General features: G+C 35.8%; 1 protein-coding gene across 2 annotated transcripts in view; it reads left to right on the top strand.

Moving 5' to 3' along the window:
• LOC137398530 (glycosyltransferase 25 family member-like) overlaps window positions 1-18509 on the top strand; it is a 36428-nt gene extending 17919 nt beyond the window's left edge. Inside the window, exons 6-17 of one of the 2 annotated variants that reach the window (XM_068084648.1) lie at window positions 257-339; window positions 853-974; window positions 1841-1963; window positions 2958-3037; window positions 4172-4278; window positions 5504-5636; window positions 8074-8201; window positions 10111-10182; window positions 12645-12773; window positions 14055-14217; window positions 15169-15186; window positions 17854-18509. In XM_068084648.1, coding sequence (XP_067940749.1) covers window positions 257-339; window positions 853-974; window positions 1841-1963; window positions 2958-3037; window positions 4172-4278; window positions 5504-5636; window positions 8074-8201; window positions 10111-10182; window positions 12645-12773; window positions 14055-14217; window positions 15169-15186; window positions 17854-17931 — 1236 coding nt within the window. In that variant the 3' untranslated portion in view covers window positions 17932-18509. The remainder of the gene's footprint in view (window positions 1-256; window positions 340-852; window positions 975-1840; window positions 1964-2957; window positions 3038-4171; window positions 4279-5503; window positions 5637-8073; window positions 8202-10110; window positions 10183-12644; window positions 12774-14054; window positions 14218-15168; window positions 15187-17853) is intronic. The other variant, XM_068084649.1, reaches the window with a different exon arrangement.
• The last annotated feature ends 1494 nt before the right edge of the window (window positions 18510-20003 follow it).

Here is a 20003-nt window from a genome sequence, read left to right as displayed (position 1 = left end):
TGTGCTCTTTTCAAGAATCCAGTTTTTGTTAGTTGAAACAGTGTTGAATTTATGTTAAAATATTCTCTCCCTCCGTGTCACGTACGGTAGATCCCCGTGGCTGTTGAAACTCTGCTATACATTGAGCCCATGAAATATTAGAGACAGTGTTGCAAGGTACAAAAAGAGTCGTGTTCTCTTTATACATTGTTTAATAAAATCGTAATGCAATATAAATTGCCTAAGTTCGTTATGAATTTTGGTTGATGTCATATAGGGCTTCTACAAGCGCTCTGATGATTACATAGATATACTGGACAGAAACAAAATGGGAACCTTTGAAGTGCCTATGGTCCACAGGTAAGAGGGATAAATCTCTATGGTTTACGGGCGGTAGAGATAGCTTCTCATGGTCTACAGATAATAGTTGCCATGTTTTACTAGCCTACAGGTGATATTTACAGGTCATCTATGATTCTCAAACGCTAGATAGTGTATCTCCGGTCTACAATTGGCAGTTATGGTATATTTCCGTGCTTAATCTACTCCCCTGGTTTCATGCAGTAGTTGCAGGTGCCCCAGTTTACTGGTGTCCGGTTCTTCCATGGTTTTGGCTATACGGTGTTAGCTTAGAACGGACACTACATCACAGGGACAAATAGATTCTTGGGTTATTCAAATGTACTGTTTGTTGATTTTTAATTGGCTTTTTCCTTCAACTAATTCTCCTCTATCCTATTAGCAATACGTTCTCTGAAAGTCTCAACTGCTTACTGCTGAATCTTTTTTGGAGTTGTCATCTTTTGAGAAGACAACTTGCTTAGCTGTTTAAATTTTTAAAATAATTGAGCTGAAATTATTTGGTTTTTGTAGCATATTTTTGGTAGACTTGCGGTATAGAAGGTCGAGGCATCTTAAGTACCACCCGCCTCCTCCCAATTACCATTCAGCAGCTGATGACATCATACAGTTTGCTTTCTCTGCAAGGAATAATGGTTAGTTTAAGGCGCACAAATGCTCTTTCTTTGGTCATATTGTTGTTTACATATTCATATTATAATGTTGTTTGGTTACTCTATGAGAGATCAGCTCTTTTAGAAAGGAATCTACACCACTGAAACCTCCGAGTCCAGGCATACATGTACTTAGCTGTTTGTAATTAAAAGTAAATCTAAAAAGAGTGTCTGAGCTGGAGATATGTGTGCGTACATGCGCGTATGTGATTTGACCAGACAACTGCATTGTAAAATGTGTCTACTAAATTCATTTGTCTGCTGCATTGGTTTGGGGTTGAGAAAAAACAATGCATCACATGGGAATTGAACTCTATATTCGGCTTAGCAGCGAGGGACGCTACCAACTAAGTAATATTCCTCATTTAACTAACTCAGCATTGATTCTGTTGCCAAAGCGCAGACAAATGCTACAGTAGTACAATGTACTTGTGGCCTCTGCCAGAGCTATTAAGTTGCAAATCTAGTGTGTTTAAGTTTCCTCTGCGCTGTTCTCAAAAAACTAAGGCTAGATTTTATATGTAGAATTATTGCTAACTAAGACCCTGATGAAACATCAGATTATACGCAAAATTTATGATTTTTTGTCAAATTTCTAAAGTTTTAGATTTATAAACTGCTGTGCAGTAGAATGTGCTCCTTCAGAAGGTACGCATTTTATTAGCAAAAACCAACTCTTCAAAATACTCACCAACAGCCGAGACTTTATAGGGCCCGCTTTTCACCTTGGCAATAAACTGTTTGAATACACTCCATGAACTTCCATCTCTGGTCCTAAAGTTTTCAGCTTTTTTGTTTGCTCTAATCATCAGTTGCATACAGATCAATGAACTTCCTGCTTGTTGCAGATGTGCCCATGTATATAACCAACACTCGTTACTATGGATACCTGATTCCTCCTGTTGATCAGGGGCCTCAGTTCTTACAGCTCGTAGCAGATTACGGGCTCTTCATTAGACTCCATCATATTCGTGAGTATTTGGTCTCGATTGTTGCATTGCTAACAGTTGATGGTTTAAACTTGGAAGGATTTTGTATCAGAAGTCATTTGGAATGTTCAATGTAGTTATTATATGCAGCTGGCACCAGAAGTAAATATTCTTCGAAATTTTAGATAGATACGAACCTAATTATCACCGGTCAATGCCATTCAAAGCAAATTATACCATGAAACAAAATAAATGAACATAATATAAAAGAAATATAATTTATATATTATATAAATGATATATTATGTATTGATTATATTATATGAAGTTTTATTATATAAATTATATAACAAAATCAGTGCCGTTCAAAGCAAATTATACTTAAATTTTATTATGTGGTCAAAATGAAACAAATAAAAATAATATAAAAGTTATACCATAAGGCAAAATAAAAATAATATAAGAAAACTATAAATTGTATATTATATAATTTATATACCATCAGTTGGTATATAATTTATATAAATTATGTATTATGTATAAATTATGTAATAAATTACACATATTATTCTTTGTTAATTTAAATTTTATATATAAAGGAATTTTATGTATATATATATATAATTTTATATATATATATAAATTAATAAAGGATGATGAAGAATATTAAAGTAAATTTTTTTATATTGGAAGCTCTTTTTATATAATACTATAACACTATACATAACACTATTCATTATAGTGCATTAGCAAGGTGTTGGTGTCTGGAATACAGTGTAGTGGATTTCTGGTGGATTAAGAATGTAATGGATGGTCAGACAGATTGGAGATACGATCTGAGTCTGTTAGACGCCAAATATCTAAAAACACAGTTAGCTCATCAACAGTACGAGCACTTACAGCTGACTTACTGTAAAACAATGTCGTTTGTTAGTGAGTTTGATGAAGTTTGATTAAGGGTATTCCATGTTTGCATTGTACTTAACAAACATGAGGTCAGATGAAGGTGTTAGCGAAGTTCGTACCTTGATTGTAGACAGTGACATGCTGTTGAAGCCAAGTGAATTCTTACCCCGTCCCCCTCCCAAGTATAGCAACAAGCTAAACTTTGATGAGGTGAGAAGTCTATTAGATGGTATTCTATGTGGGTCTTTATGCAATAGTAATATATGCCTCTTATCAGCTCAGCTCGTAGCATATAGGGGCTGGTGGTGGCCAGAGAGTGACTGCTAGTAGATAGAGGTCAGCTCTATTGGTCAATTTACTGATCACTCTCTACCTACCAGTGGTAGATAGAGAGTGGTCAAACCTGTCAATGGAAGACCTAAGTATCACTTCTTATCAACAAATTCATCAGGATTACCATAAATCCTGGTGTATAAGCTGCACCTATAAATTTTAGTTTAAAATGTAGAATTTAGTTTAAAACTTTAGGCTGCGACTTACAGACACAGTCTGAAAATTATATGTGAACTTCTTACCTCGTTCAGATAAGATAAGATGTCTTTTAGAATGCGCAAATGCAAAAATAATTTATTCATTAATATAACGCTTAGAAATATCTGGTACTCATACTAACGTAATGAGGTCAGTAGTCATGGTAACTGTCATGCGACATCTCCTGCACCTAATCCAAAATTTTAAGTGTAGGAGGAATGCTTTTCGAACTTTCCTCAAAAAGAATGCTGCTTCACGTTGCATTTTTGATGCAAGCATTTTCAGAAGCAGCATTTCTCGTTGGTTTTCGTTGATCCCAAAAACTGAAGCAAGCATTTCGGTTGGTAGTTTCCAAAGCTACGTTCTCAACTTTCAATTTAAATGCGGCGTCGTATTTTCCTCTTCTCGATGAATTGTGTTAAAAAATGTGCTCACTTATTTGGTACTTGTTTACTGCGGTTCGCTGAATGCTCAACACTCTTCCGTCAAAGCTGAGAACACTCATTGGTCAATTGCCACCACATTAGCCAACACGTGCGTGTTACGACAGACAGAGACAATAGACTTGACTAACGGCTCAAGTGGCTAGGTTAAAGTAAATATGTTAGATGAATGGAATAATAAGGCAGGTGCGGCTTACGTATTGTATATCTGTAACTCAACAAACAACCTTTAAAGTTTGGGGTGTTTTGGGTTTATACAAGAGGATTTACTGTACATGCAGGTAGTTGATCTTGAATGAAAGTTGTGTTTATTATTTTGTACTACCAGACAGTAACACGGTTTGAGGTTTCCTCGTGTCTGTTCCATTAGGTGTATATGATAAACCTTGAGAGGAGGCCTGATAGGAGGACCATGATGGAGTTGGCACTTGCTGAACTTGGTATAGAATATAAGTACTTCCCGGCCGTTGATGGCAGGTATGAATGCAGGAGTTGTTTCACCTTGGTATAGAACATAAGCACTTCCCAGCCGTTAATGGCAGGTATGAACACAAGAGTTGTTTCATTTTGGTATACAATATAAGTACTTACCAGCCATTGATAGCAGGTACGAACACAGGAGTTGTTTCACCTTGGTATAGAATATAAGTACTTCCCAGCCATTGATGGCAGGTATGAACACAGGAGTTGTTTCACCTTGGTATAGAATATAAGTACTTCCCAGCCATTGATAGCAGGTACGAACACAGGAGTTGTTTCACCTTGGTATAGAATATAAGTACTTCCCAGCCATTGATGGCAGGTATGAACACAGGAGTTGTTTCACCTTGGTTAGAATATAAGTACTTCCTAGCAGCTGATGGCAGGCATGAACACAGGAGTGGTTTCCCCTTGGTATAATATATAAGTACTTCCCAGCTGTTGATGGCAGGTATGAACACAGGAGTTGTTTCATTTTGATATACAATATAAGTACTTACTAGCAGTTGATGGCAGGTGTGAACACAGGAGTTGTTTCACCTTGGTATGGAATACCTGCCATCAACGGCTGAGAAATACTTCTCTGCCGTCGATGGCATTAATGAACACAAGAGTTGTTTCACCTTGGTATAGAATATAAGCTCTTTCCAGCAGTTGAAGGCAGGTATGAACACAGGAGTTGTTTCATTTATTCATCCATTTTTCCCTTCAAGTTAAACAAATCTGTAATACTACTCACTAGAATGTCTTGTCATGGTTACGAGCACTTACATCACTATTTATCTAAAAGTTTCCCTTGCCTCTGCTTGTTCAGTATCTATCCGTTGATGCCTTGTCTATTACAGCACATATCTGCTTATTGGATGTTTAAAGCACTACAACTCGTAAAGTTCTGACAGCTCTAGCAGGTGCTAGTTAGTAGTGTGTGTTGACTGTATGAAGCTTATATTAGATTTTGTGTTATTAAATTATGCGGCTGTTTACCATAGGATAGCTTTAGGATGGTCTTTGCATCGTACTAAGCCAGAAAATTAAAGGCTGCAAGGTTCTAAACAGTTTTTATCATAGGTTTTTCCAAATCTTGAAAGCACAACACTTTATCTAAAAATTACCACACTGGGCTGTGCCATTCTAGATGCTTGGTGACAGCTTAGGACAGGTGAACTAGATAGTATAGCAAATTATCTCTGACAGGTGAAATCGAGTATTAAATTTTTTGCAGGCAGCTGAACAGCAGCTATCTAGATGAACTGGGTGTGAAGCAACTGGATGGGTATCTTGACCCATATCACAAAAGACCAATGAAAATGGGAGAAATCGGTTGTTTCCTCAGTCACTATTTCATCTGGAAAGAGGTGAGCACCTGTCGACACCTGTATGCCGTGCAGTGACACTGAGTGTATGTAGATAAATGACAAGCTAGTCTAGCAGTGTTTGTTTCGAGAACAAACACTGCTAAAAACTCGTTAAAAAAACTTGTAGGCTATAGATCGTTTTTCGTTAAGTTGAAACAATCGTCAATTTTATGTTGACATCAATTCCTCTTTTAATGCAGCGTACAGTAGAGCCCTGTAGCTGTTAAAAACTCTTTAATGCACTGAGGCCATGAAGGGCGAGACACGGTGTCGCCAGGGACTTCTGTAGTTTCATAGGCTATTTGTTGTTAGTCGATTTACTAGTCGTAAATATAAACATGCAGCATACTTATTCAATGGCAATTATCTTATGAAAAAAATGGTGTAGTTTTTGGCAGAGGAAATAATTACTAACGAGCAAGCAAAAGTGTTACATATTTGTAAAAAAAAACTAATACAATAGACGCTCCTTCAACGTAAATAATCCGTTCCGGAAATGTTTATATTATAGGGATTTTACATTCTATGAACAGTAAAATACATGTAATGATGCGAGCAAACTAAAGTATTAAATATTTACTATAATAAGAGCCGTATCCATTCAAAGCCATGCTAAGAATGCTACAAAAAACAATTCCACCACACAGGAATTGAACCCAGATGAACGGTTTCTTGGCCAAGTGCAATGTTATCTGCACCACTTCGCTAGCTCTTTACATTTAAGAATAATTGTGCCCATATTTATTACCCTTGATGATCTCTCATAGAGCATTGGACTGCCAGCTTATTAGTATTTATAGAAGGGGCAAATACTCATTTTGAGATCTGCTTCGTATATTAACACCATATTATATAATATTATGGCCATCATGTTTTATAATATAAACGCCATCACATTATATAATATTAACATCATTTTATATAATATTAGCACCATCATATTATGTAATATTAACATTGTGTTATATAATATTAAAACCATCATATTATATAATATTAACACCGTCATATTATATAATAGTAACACCATATTATATAATATTAAAACCATCATATTGTATAATATTAACACCGTCATATTATATAACATTACCATCATTTTATATAATATTAACACCATCATATTATATAATATTAACACCATATTATATAATATTAACACCATATTATATAATATTAACACCATCATATTATATACTAGAAATTCCACTGTCATTCAGCCCATGACCAAAGTGATATTGGAAAAAAGAAAGGGTACTGATGGTTGAGAAATTCAATATTAGCAGTCAAATGGCACTGCAGTGCAATAGGATAACTACAATGGTAGCTGTAATGTACTGGGTGTGGGTGTTATTATATACAACAAATAGTAATAATGAAAGGAAAAGATTATACGTTTATATCTCTCCTTCTGCAATAGGAGAAATGCAATATTGGCCAATATTAGAAGTAAAATGCACCGATATAAATAACCAATATTATTAATATAGTAATAATAAAAAACCGATGCACAATTTTGTTTACATTTCAAAATGTCATAGCTAACAATATCAAGAAGTTATGATATTTATATAGATTTTTAGAAAATCTGTACTACGTAGTCATTGTTCTGTAGTCATCCAAACTTATAAATATTGTAATTATCTCATAAGAATCGTTAGAAAAAATATCATCGTCATTTCCTTTACTTTCACTGCGTTGGACATCAGTTAAAATACCAACGTATTCAAAAGTGTCTAAAATGTCAGTTTCTTTGAAATCGGCAAAAAATGAAACGATTTCAGTACCCCTACATTGATTTCAGAAACCTTCGGCAATTCGACAATGCTATAGACTGGTGAAATGTGCACGTTATTTTTTCGTGAAATGCGCACGACTTAATCTTTCTATTCTCTGTCGCTCGGCGTTTCAATTTCCGGTTTTAATTTTGATAAAAGTAAGGCTTAGCAAGTTTTAATAACGATTTTCGGCCAAATAAATCTGTCTATTTGTGTATAATCCGTTTAGATGGGTAAGTTTTAAGATACTGTCGACGCTATTATTATACTTATTATACTTCGTCGTTATTATACTTAAACGACTCTACAAAACACTGGTTAAATTTGTTGATGAGATTTCGAAATGAGGCTTTGCGACGTTGTTGATGAATAATTTTCGTAAGTTGTGTGCACATGCATTTATCATAAAAACTCTCAAACTTCGCTCCGCTCATTTGGTCGTGGGAATATTAACACCATCATATTATACAATATAAACACCATCATATTATATAATACTAATACCATCATATTACATAATATTAACACCATCGTATTATATAATATTAACACAATCATATTATATAATATTAACACCATCATACTTATACTAACTGTCATTCCCAGTGTCTCGTTCTGCCAGTCGAGAGCCTTAGGTTTTTCCCTACTTCTGTTACTAGATGGAGGAGAAGGGTTATGAGAGGATTCTAATTTTCGAGGATGATGTCAGATTTCGAATTAATTTTATTCGTTTCTTCTATGAGATGATGGCAGAAGCTGACAGTCATATCGGCGGCTGGGACCTCCTGTGAGTTCCCTAACCATTGACTGACCTTTATACTACTGTATTTACCTCTAACAAGTTTATGAGCTGTCTCTATCTATTAATATCATCAAAGGTTCATGTCTCACACTTGCATTCAATTTTAGTCCAACCTTGTACCTGACTAAAAGGCTTGTTGTGGGATTTTTATGAGGTTCAAAGAAACTCTGTTCTTATAACTTTTATCATTTAACTTTAACAATCTGAAGAAAAAGCATTTTTTAGAATGCTTTTGGTGCGTGTCAGCTATCTGACTCATATCAGCTATCTGATGCATAACAGCTATCTGATGCATAACAGCTATCTGATGCATAACAGCTATCTGATGTATAACAGCTATCTGATGCATAACAGCTATCTGATGCATAACAGCTATCTGATGCATAACAGCTATCTGATGCATAACAGCTATCTGATGCATAACAGCTATCTGATGCATAACAGCTATCTGATGCATATCCGCTATCTGCTGTGTGTCAGCTATGGCCATCAACGGTGACAGAAATTACATCCACCCTTAAATTACTTTCTGTAACTGGGCATGTCTCCAGTCATCAAGGACCCCGCTGCTGGGCTCAGACATGTTCACAGTAACATGTTTGTGCAGCAGCGGTTTTAAAAACACACTCAGCCTCTGCTGGCAGCAAACAAAGCAGACATCGTATCCGATTTTTGAGAGGTCGACACACAGTTAAATCATTTCATCTTGTTGATTATTTGATTTTTTATTAAAGGTTGACTTGCAACAAAATTCACATTACAGTTATTTGGTATCATAAGATTCACCATGTGTTACTCTGTTGTGTTGTAGGTGCAAAATATGTGGAAATGTGATTGCAAGCTTTTAAAAGCTCAAAAATAAATAGATAAAAAAATGACTGTAGGTTGGAATCACTTTATTTCGATGACGTACTGAACTCGGTGTGGTTATTGTTTCGACAAGTGATGTTCTCACGTGAATTTAAAGGCCAATAAAAGGCTCAATATAAAACGTCTCATAGCACTAGTTTATGACAAACACTTCGGGTCCTACCGGAAAGCCCTTATCAAATATAGATGCTCGCTACTTAGATGCTACTATAGAAGCTCGCTACAGTTTCGTTTTAGTTTGGTCTAATCATCTAGTCATAATGTGACCATGTGACCCATACTTTCTGCCAAATAGCGCGAAAAATTTCTGCAGCATTTTTCGACCATCACAGATGACCAACGGGTTCCTCGCGTTTATTAGAAGATGAAATGCACCCCTTCGAGCTAAGGTTAAAAAATTAAATGAATTTTCAGGCTAGGTTTTGAGATACCAGTGCTCAAAGTGACAGCATTACGATGATAATGAAATAGGCGTGTAAGGACAATAGACATGGTTTTATTGAATGCGTGAAGTTTATTTGTAAAAATATTTCGACGAATGAGGTTGCATGAAAGTTTAAACAGAAGTACATCGTGTTCAACTATGTCACATTTGAGCCATTTTGAGAGGGATTCCAACCTTAGGCCGTTTTTGTGATGGCTGTGATTAACTGTTCATTTTTTAGCTTTCAAGGGCTTGTAACCACATTTTCACATATTTTGAACCTCCAACACAGCAGAGTAAGACATGATAAACCTTTGGGTACCAAATAACTGTAACGTGAATTCTCTTGCAAGTCAACCTTTAATATGTGACCAAACATCATAAATGATGCCAAAAACCTTTGCTAATTAAAAACATCTTTGGACCTTGTTGTGAAAACACGAACAATAGAAAAATACTCTCAGGCTAGCAGAAAAATCTCTACCCGGATGGCAGATTCTATAAACTGCTAAGTTTGTCATTATTATTGACTAGCTAGTAGCACATATTTATGTCACGATCGCAAATAATTAAATAACAAGATTATCTTGTCTGTTGCAGGTACATTGGTAGGAAGATTATGCAGAATGATGAAGACTTTGTTAGTAATGCTCAGCATCTTGTTTACCCAGGGTGAGTCGTCTGCTCATGAAGTTTGCGATGTCGCTGTCATGTTCAGTAAAAATAGCTTTTGGCTGACTTGTTATCGGTGCTAGCTCACTGGCAGTCTGGTTCCCTAGTTCCCTGGGTGCCGATAACGTGATGTAAAGGAAAATGTCGGTTCCCTTTACTTCTCCTCAAGACAGTCAAAAAATGCAAATATAAATAATGGGTGTTTAGTCACTAAATATATTTCAGCCAAAATATACATGTATATAAATACATGAAATCAAATGTATTTACAACAATTGACAGTCATGCAGAGAGCTTGCGCTGCTCTGCTGGAACGATGGTGTTTTCTTTATTTTATACGATTGTCTTCCGCTAGGCTCCGCCCACTTTTCTCTTTATTTATAGCTCGGATTTTTTGTTGTTTGCTCAGTTGTCAGAGTTTACTAACCAGTGGTCAAACCTTCTCCGATGGTAGGAAGGCTTGGTCCAGTGACCACGGTGACTGGAGGGTCCCTATGGCTCTGTGACAACAGTACCGAGATTAAGTATCTCCAAACTTATTCCAAATTACCGGAAGGTGGTTGATTGGTGCGTTTGTTAGAATATTGATCTACCATGCTGATTGTCAGGAGTTTGAATCCCATGCACTACTTTTTTTCCTAATCTATAACCTAATTTTTATTATAGTAAATACTAAATGAATGCCTGACGTCATACGGGTAATAAAACAATTACTCAATAAATTTGAGTAACTTAAGCTAGTCTAAATCTTTACTATAATAAGAGCCGCGAAGCAATCTTGGCGTTACGATGCGTCATGACGTTATGTGTCAGTTATGCTAGTATTTTTGCAAGTGTTGCATAATTATGTGCACAATTATTTTATCACAAGCAGACCTGGAGGCTCAGTGTTCAGCTGCAGACCTGGAGGCTCAGTGTTCAGCTGCAGACCTGGAGGCTCAGTGTTCAGCTGCAGACCTGGAGGCTCAGTGTTCAGCTGCAGACCTGGAGGCTCAGTGTTCAGCTGCAGACCTGGAGGCTCAGTGTTCAGCTGCAGACCTGGAGGCTCAGTGTTCAGCTGCAGACCTGGAGGCTCAGTGTTCAGCTGCAGACCTGGAGGCTCAGTGTTCAGCTGCAGACCTGGAGGCTCAGTGTTCAGCTGCAGACCTGGAGGCTCAGTGTTCAGCTGCAGACCTGGAGGCTCAGTGTTCAGCTGCAGACCTGGAGGCTCAGTGGGTCAGCTGCAGACCTGCAGGCTCAGTGGGTCAGCTGCAGACCTGCAGGCTCAGTGTTCAAAACTTGTGCAAACCAGATTTTTTGTTCCTAAAATTTTCTCGCTATAACTGGACACACAAGCAACAGACAGACAAACATTAAAATTTATTTGTATAGATTACAGCTAACAACATTCTGGTAGAGATATTTTTGTAATTCAGAAGATTCTCTCAACATCCTATATTTATTTGCCTAAATTTTATTTTTAACCATTTGTTAATATGTTAAAAGTTCAAGTTTGTTGGTAAGGAATTGGCACCACATGTACTTGTAGGATATTCTTATGACATACCGCCTACTAGCCAATCAAGCATTAGCATTAAAACATAGGTTCGTCATAGCAATGTGGCTGGTGAATTGCTGTGATTTTGTAACTGTTGTATGTTGAAACAAAGATTCATATAAGAATGCTAAGTGATTCTGTCAATGCGTTACACAATCTAAGCGCCTGTAACTCCTTCGTAAATACTGCAAGTAATTATGTATGACATTAAAATCAAATAAATATATAACATCGTAGAAAAAGTAAAACTACTACATTAAATTATTAAGTTGTATAATAATTTGTACTATATAAGAGCCATGTCCGTCTGTCTGAAGCCATAGTTGGAAGTTTGGAAAAAGATTACACCATGCAGGGTTCGAACTCATGACTTTCAGCATGAAATGTCCGATTCAAACAATCTTTGCCAATCAAATGTGTTTTGATGCATCAAAAATAATTTTACATATATATTTACTTGGTGCTTTATTGGCATACCTGATGATCTCTCACAGCTCACCGTACTGTCAGGTCACTAGTATAAGTATTAGAAATCAATAAAAAGTGGTTTTATCTTTACATTGCCATAGAGTTATCCAGACAATGAGTAGTTTACGCTGTATAGCAGTTAATAGAGTTACATTGCTTACTCTAACTTACACTATGTTAAGTTTAAAATAACTTAGCTTATGCATTGTAGCAGTATTATGCTATTTTTACATTTTGTTTTCACTCTGTACCACGTTCTTCACCTAAAAACTGTTGTTTTGAGAAAATTTGAACTTTGCGGTGGAAATTACTTTTAAAGTAAAAACAAATGTTTGCTAAAACCTTTAATGCATCTTGGAGAGCCATTTGTTCAGGTGCTCACAAGTAAAGGATTGACTCTATAGCCTTAGGGCTTTTGAAAGTTGTCTTTGTTATAATCTATATTTTTCTCTTGTAGTTACACGTATTGGACCTTGAGCTATGCATTGACAAGGCGAGGTATGACAAAGTTTTTAGCTCAAGATCCAATCTCGCGAATGATACCCGTAGATGAGTATCTTCCCATTTTGTTTGGAGCTCATACTAAGTATGTATGCACTGCGGTAATTGGTGTAAAAGTTATTTGATAGCTTGTTTGTTACCCGTGTATGATTTGTTTGCGTAATGTTGGAGTTTGGCTACCTATTGGGTAATCACACACATGATAATAGACTGGCTATAGAGTGGGGCAAATAATTCTTTAAAAAACTTGTTATATTGATGTGCCGAGCAATCGACATTCATAGAGACATTCATAGAGACATTCATAGAGAATAGGGTGTCAAACTTTATACAAGATCTGCTAGAATATGTGACAGATGGTTATTCGTTGTTGGAAAGTTCTAAGCGACATAGATAAGCGGATAAGTGGTAATAGTTGGGTAGTCAGACATACAGAGACACACAGATGGACACACGGATGACAGATAAGTTTAGACTGACTGACAGATCAATGCAAATACATTCACCGACGGATAACTGTAGACAGTCAGGTAGCTCAATTTACACACAGACATATGGATAGTTGCAGACAGAAAAACAGATAAATAAATTCAGACACACAGACAGACGAATCACTGTAGACAGACAGATAGATATAGACATACCCGCAACACACGCGCACACACACACCACACAGATGGATAAGTATAATGCATACAGGTATATGCAGGCACACAGACAAACGGCTAACTGTAGGCACACAGACAGGTAAATGCAGATACAAAACAGGCAGATAGCTATGGGCAAACAGGCAAATGCAGATGCACAGACAAACACATAAATGCAGACACACATATAGACAGATAAATTTGGACACACAGACAGGTGGACAACTGTAGACAGACAGACAGATACACTTGAAAATGTAGACACGCAGTCATATTAATGTAGACACACAGAGAGACATATTAATGTAGACACACAGAGAGACATATTACTGTAGACACACAGACAGACATATTACTGTAGACACACAGACAGACATATTCATGTAGACACACAGACATATTAATGTAGACACACAGACATATTAATGAAGACACACAGACAGACGACATATTAATGTAGACACACAGACATATTAATGTAGACACACAGACAGACATATTAATGTGGACAGACAGACATATTACTGTGGACACACAGACAGACATATTAATGTGGACACAGGCGGATAAATGCAGAAACAAAGACAAAAAAGAGGTTAGTGACTTACAAGCAGACGGATACTTGCAGACGGAGACAGACTGGGGCAGACAGACTGGGGCAGACAAGTAGTAACAGGTACTTTAAATGAAGTCTGTTATGCTTGTATGTTTCTGTGTAGCAAGGAGTGGCTTCACAAGTACTCACCAAGGAATGTCCTAGCACTTTCCGCTAACCCCTTGTTCGTTGAGCCTCTCAAATACATCGGGGAGGATGGGTACGTCTCCGACACGGAAGACTCTGTGCCGATTACTGAAGCTAAACAAGAGGCGAGCTCAATTGAGGTGTGTACTTTAATTTTCCTTACATTTTTATAGAAACATGTCTGGTCATCTGCCATGTCTGGTAGATGTGAAGTATAGTGGTCTGTGGAGTGTAGGACCCAGCTTTCTGATGTTTGTAATTGGATGATAGAAGTTCTTTTTTTATTTTGTGTTTTTTTTAGTAGATTCCTGCAAATCTTTAGCACATTGAAGCCTGACCCTGCATATACAAGCAGGTCACCTGATTTTAGACCATATCAACAACTCTCCATCGACTGTAAAAGCATTTTAAACTGAATATCATATTGAAGTTTGTAGCTTGCAGAATTCAGTAAACAAACTGAAATCACATAAAGTAAATAGATTTTTCACACTCTTTCAAAAAAGTGATGCTTCAGAGATAACTGAAAAAAACATAATAATAGCGGTACACTGAGTCTGATAGAGTGTATATATTTGTTATGATTAGAAAAACAAATAGTTTCCGTGTAGAGCTGTTGTTGCTGAGGAGAAGATGCTTTCTAGTTTTGTCTAATAGAGATCCTTCATTACCAAAAATTGTCATTCAGTGTGTCATTCAAAACGAATGTTCTGCCAGCAGCCATCGGTCTTTCGGCGATATCTCAACAACTAATTATCTAATCGTCTTGAAACTTCAGAATTGATCTAAGAATCAAGAGACACGAATAAAGAGACAAAAATTTCTTAATCCTATGCAAACCGAAAGTGCAGAAAAGCAAAGTGAAACTACCCAGCCAAGTTTTCTTAGGTGAGAAAACAACTCCCCAAATTATATCAGGCACAGGCTTTGAAGTGTTAGCAGTCGTTAAAGCATCTGAATTTTTTTATTCTGATGCTAGCATAAGTATGCATAAGTCCTGTTACTGCAATATAATTCTAAATAAAAGTGCTCCATAGCGACAGTTAACATGGTAATGTGTTGATGTAGCAGCATCGGTTGTATATACGCAGGGTGACACAACTTCTGAGGTAAGCTGGGCTGTGGTACGCATAGCTAACTCCAGTTGTGCTGAGTCATGCAATGTTTAGTCTAGTACATAAATATGCACACCACTGCTTGCTTGCTTCTCATTGACTAGTTGTTTGATTTTGAAGGTCTGTGTTGTGCGTGTGTTTCTCTTAGGTCTCTCAGCTCTGTTCTTTCTTTATCAGGCGCTCATTTTCTGCTGTCAACCAAGGGTGCACAACTCTAACAATTTTATGTAATGTAGAAGCTTTCTCTGCAAAAATTAGTTTCTTACGTTGATTAACTTCTGTTAAAGTTTGTCATAGCCAAATACTAAACTTCTACTATGAAGGTTTGATTGAGGCGCCGATGTTTTTGATTGAAGTTGGTAAAACCCAGTTTATTATGATAAATTTTATAAAAATGTATACAAAAACCTGTTTAGTGGCAAATGGTATATGTGTCAATCACTAGTGTTACATGCTACGAATTTTTGAGCTTCAAAGTTGTGGTTTTGATCGTAGGAATGAGGACGAATTTACATGATACGCAGGAGTGGTCGCACAACTCCCAATTATTCGTATTTGATGGGTTTACGTGATACGAAGAAATTGTCGTGCAACTCCACGTTTTCTATATTAGTCTGTTGCGCTTTTATCTACAACGGGGCGCGTAAATTATATTGCAGCTGGCATTCCTAAAATGCGTCTAACGCCAATGTCAAAGCGTGTAAGAAATATTTCTTTAAATTTCGGAGTTAATATTTTTTATTTTGAAGATAATATTTTTAAAACACGTGCATTAAAAACAGAGATGCTGTAAGAACGTAACTAATGAAATTGGTGAAAATCCAACCTCCGATCACAAAGATTTGCGCAATAATACGAATATCGATGTTTACATGATACGCAGTACTTCGTTGTTGCTACGATGTTTTCAAAATTATCCCCCTTGAAACGGACATTTGAATAGCTTCGAAAATTGAAAGATTCGACATTTTGAACAATTTACATGCTACGAAGATAAAAATACGACAAAACTTCGTAGCATGTAACACTAGTGAATGATGCCCTCAAACTAGTATCTTTCTATCTACTAGTACTCTCTAAGTACTATGTACTACATGTGGCATAAGAATCTGTGTAATTATAGTTGGATGTAGAAATGTGAGTGAGTGTCACTGACGGTAGTGTGCTTGACTGGGAATCTGAGTACCCGGGTTTGATTCCCTTGCAGCGCAAAGTTTTTTTGTAATAATGCTCTTGGCATGGCTACCTACAGATGGACATGGCTCTTATTATAGTAAACGTTATGATAAACATAGTTCCCATTTTGAGTCTATTCTAACAGATTTTATGATCTGATAGCCAGGATATTTCAAGATTAAAATCAGCAGAACATGAACTCTGTTAAAACGCTGGAAAGAAAAATACATACAAAATGACATCACTAATTGCTATTATTGCTACAGTTGATATCAGCTGTTATGTTCAAGTTTCAGCATAACGCCTCTCTATTCTGTTGGTCTTTTTGCAACTCTAGATGTCAAAATTGAACTTTTACCTGATGTGAGCGTTTTAACTGCAATCAAGTCTTGTTTATTTTTATCTGGAAATATCCTGGTGGTCAGGTCACCGCTGCAGCAAGCTGATTGAGGGGCGCTGATGTAACGGGCCTGACTGCTAAACCAAATGTTCGAGCAGGTCATGTGTGATGGAGTTCTTTTTCCAACATCCAAATTTATGTGTAAATTTTTGGATAAAGATAAAACTGGTTAGCAATGTTAATCAGTAACCATATAGGGTTACTTCTTGCCAAGATCTACAAGAAAAACACGATATATTTTGTATGATTAATGTATCCGTCCCTCTCTGTTAGTTGCGCTTGGTTCTGCACTCCCTGTCTATCTTTCTGGTGAAACTTTGTATTCAAGACTCTGTTCTTTCGAGGCAGTTTCTGTTCATATCTTCTGTTTTCTTAGGAAGCTTCCTGCCGCTTCATGAACATCCTCAGCCTACTGTTAGAATTGTCTTCTCTTGCTTTTATTGGCTGCCATTACCAGTAGTTCTCTGTAATTCCTCGAGGGGGCGTATGCAATCACTACTGTTTCTACTATTAGCCAACCTTGAGAAAAACATTTTTAGATTGACTGAAATACTTTGAATGAGAATAGAACCAATATTGTCTCATTCTTTAATTGGATGGCTGTGTTTTTGAGGAGATTCCTTGTTAACATCTTAGAGATTATTTGCTGACCCTCGCTGCCTAAATAACAAGATACTTGTGTATAGTACAAAGATGATTTATTTGTAATTTTGGATGCTTGAATACAAACTTCTATTAACACCTTCATGTTTAAGAAGGTCTGTTTGCTGTATTAGTCGAAATAATGCATTTCGACTAATACAATGTCGAAAATTTGCATTTTCAAATTTGTCTTGTACTAGTCAAAATAATTTAAGCAGAATTTATGTATTAAGTATGTACAAATATCTAATAGTCTTGATTTCAAATTTTATGTTGGTCAGTTAGACAAACAGTACAATTTTTTGACCTCTGGTTGTTATAGACAAGGTCATTATCATTTTTTATTTTCAAGAAAGAATATTTTGAAATAAAACAATCTCATTGCTCTGGATGAGAGTTCTTTGCATAAGAAGTTGTCTTATCTCTCTGTCATTTTGTTTTAGAAATCACGCGACACCGAGTTTAGCAACAGTGACTCCGTGGGTAATCGTCACCCCCTTCCACGACACGGAGAGCTATGAGCCAGTGCCTTAGATTAGCCGCGACCAGTTGCATTTGTTGGAGTGTCACGTTTTCTATTTCTTACTAGCATTCGTTTTTTAATTTTTTCAACTTTTTACTGAAAATTTCACTGCTGGTGCTTGATTAGTTACCTTATTCTTTTACATCTGTTGTGATTGGTCACTTAGTGAAGGTCGCTGATTATTGGTCGGTCGTTTTACCAACTATATCATCGCAAAGTTAATACTTTCACATGATTTAATACTCTTGTATGCTATGCAGATTTACATAAAGCCCAAAAATTAGACTGCATTCATCTCTAGCTTCCTTCTCTAGTTTTGTCCAACATTTTACTTTTAGTTATCACGTTACATATCACTGCACGGTTAGTTATTGAAATAAATAGTAATGCATGGTCACCACAAAAAGCTTATTATTGCGCGTGACTTGAAGAAAATATCTCGGATGCCAGATAATACAATGCTATTTCCTGTAGCAGTCACAAGGTTTTGCAGTTTAAAAAGATATCCGTGTAAACTTGAAGATTCTAACCATTATACCATATACCGGTATGAGAAAGGTTCAATTTTAGCTCGTATGACTGGGTATTTAGTTTCTACTATTGAGAAGTTGTCTACCATTTTTGCTTATAAAGTATAAATATCAACCAATATCACAATGTACTTATTTTATAAATTGTCTCCCCTGCTTGTTTACAAAAAACTTGCTAAAGTAACTAAACAACTACTGTGTTTTCTATATTGTTCTATATCTGTACTTGATAAATGTAGAAAGCTATATAATATATGAATAATACCACAGTATGTATACCGGTAATACAGTACTATATGATATAATTAGTATACATATATAATACATTGTATAATTAATATTATATAATATACTGTATATGCCTATATAATATATTATATAATATAGAGGTAATATTTTATAATATTACATACAATATTTATTATATATTGTATATATTATTATAAAATATTAACTTATTATTAATATATTATATAATAACATTTTATAATATTATATATATTATATTTTAATTATAGCATGTATGACTAATCGGTACGATTAGGTTCTAATGGCTACTGTTGAGCAGTTGGTAAAATCCTACCATTTTTGCGAGAGCCACGCTTACAAATAGCAACCAATATTACAAAAACCTATTTTGTAAATTCTCTCCTGCTTGACTACAAAGAATTTACATACGTAGGTGAGCTACTACGCGTTTTCTACACTATAGGGCACAGTCACAATTCTGTGCTTTACATCTGTACATATGTAAAGTATAAGAATAAAGATGATATCTGTACTTCTTTGCTTTATACATCCGTTGTATAAAGCTATATAATATATATAACATTATATATCATAATTAATTTTACATATATAATATTGTATAATATAATTATATATATACATAATATAACAAATATTATATAATAAAATTATAATATGATTAATTATATATAATATATTATATATATAATATATTTTATAATATATAATTAACATTACATAATATATTTGGATATTAAATATATATTAATTATGCAATTTATAATATATATCTCTATTATAGTTTTGTTATTTCAACAACAACAAAATCTGCTTAGTCAACTTTACAGAATAAAATACTCACTTTTCATGAAACTATCAGTTTTCATCCTCGGTTTACAAATTAGACAGCCGCGCTATTGTGCAACATCTCGGAATCCTCTTCATTGTTATCTACTCACTGAATTGAATTCACTTGCTAGGTCCTGTTCAACATTGATGCCGACTTTCTCAAAAGCTCTAACAACAGAAGCTGACTTTACCTTAGCCTATGCATCCACAATTTATCCGCTGGTGGGGGTTTAACTTGCCACCACTGTCCAAGTTACTACTGAGTCCCAAAAGCATGTTGCATTAATGATGCCATTTTTGAGGGTTTCTTAAACAAGTTAATAGTGATTAGTAGTACATCTCTGCTGTATACTTAGCAGGAAGTTTCATTGTTGGTTTGCCAGGCGGTGACTGTAGCTCAGCTGCCAAGGGTACACAAGTTTTTAGAACTTGGTCAACACAC

Source organism: Watersipora subatra, chromosome 6, assembly GCF_963576615.1.
Source record: "Watersipora subatra chromosome 6, tzWatSuba1.1, whole genome shotgun sequence".
Lineage (NCBI taxonomy): Eukaryota > Metazoa > Bryozoa > Gymnolaemata > Cheilostomatida > Watersiporidae > Watersipora > Watersipora subatra.
Note: the sequence above shows the minus strand (reverse complement) of the source record. Positions and strands in the feature narration are given on the sequence as shown.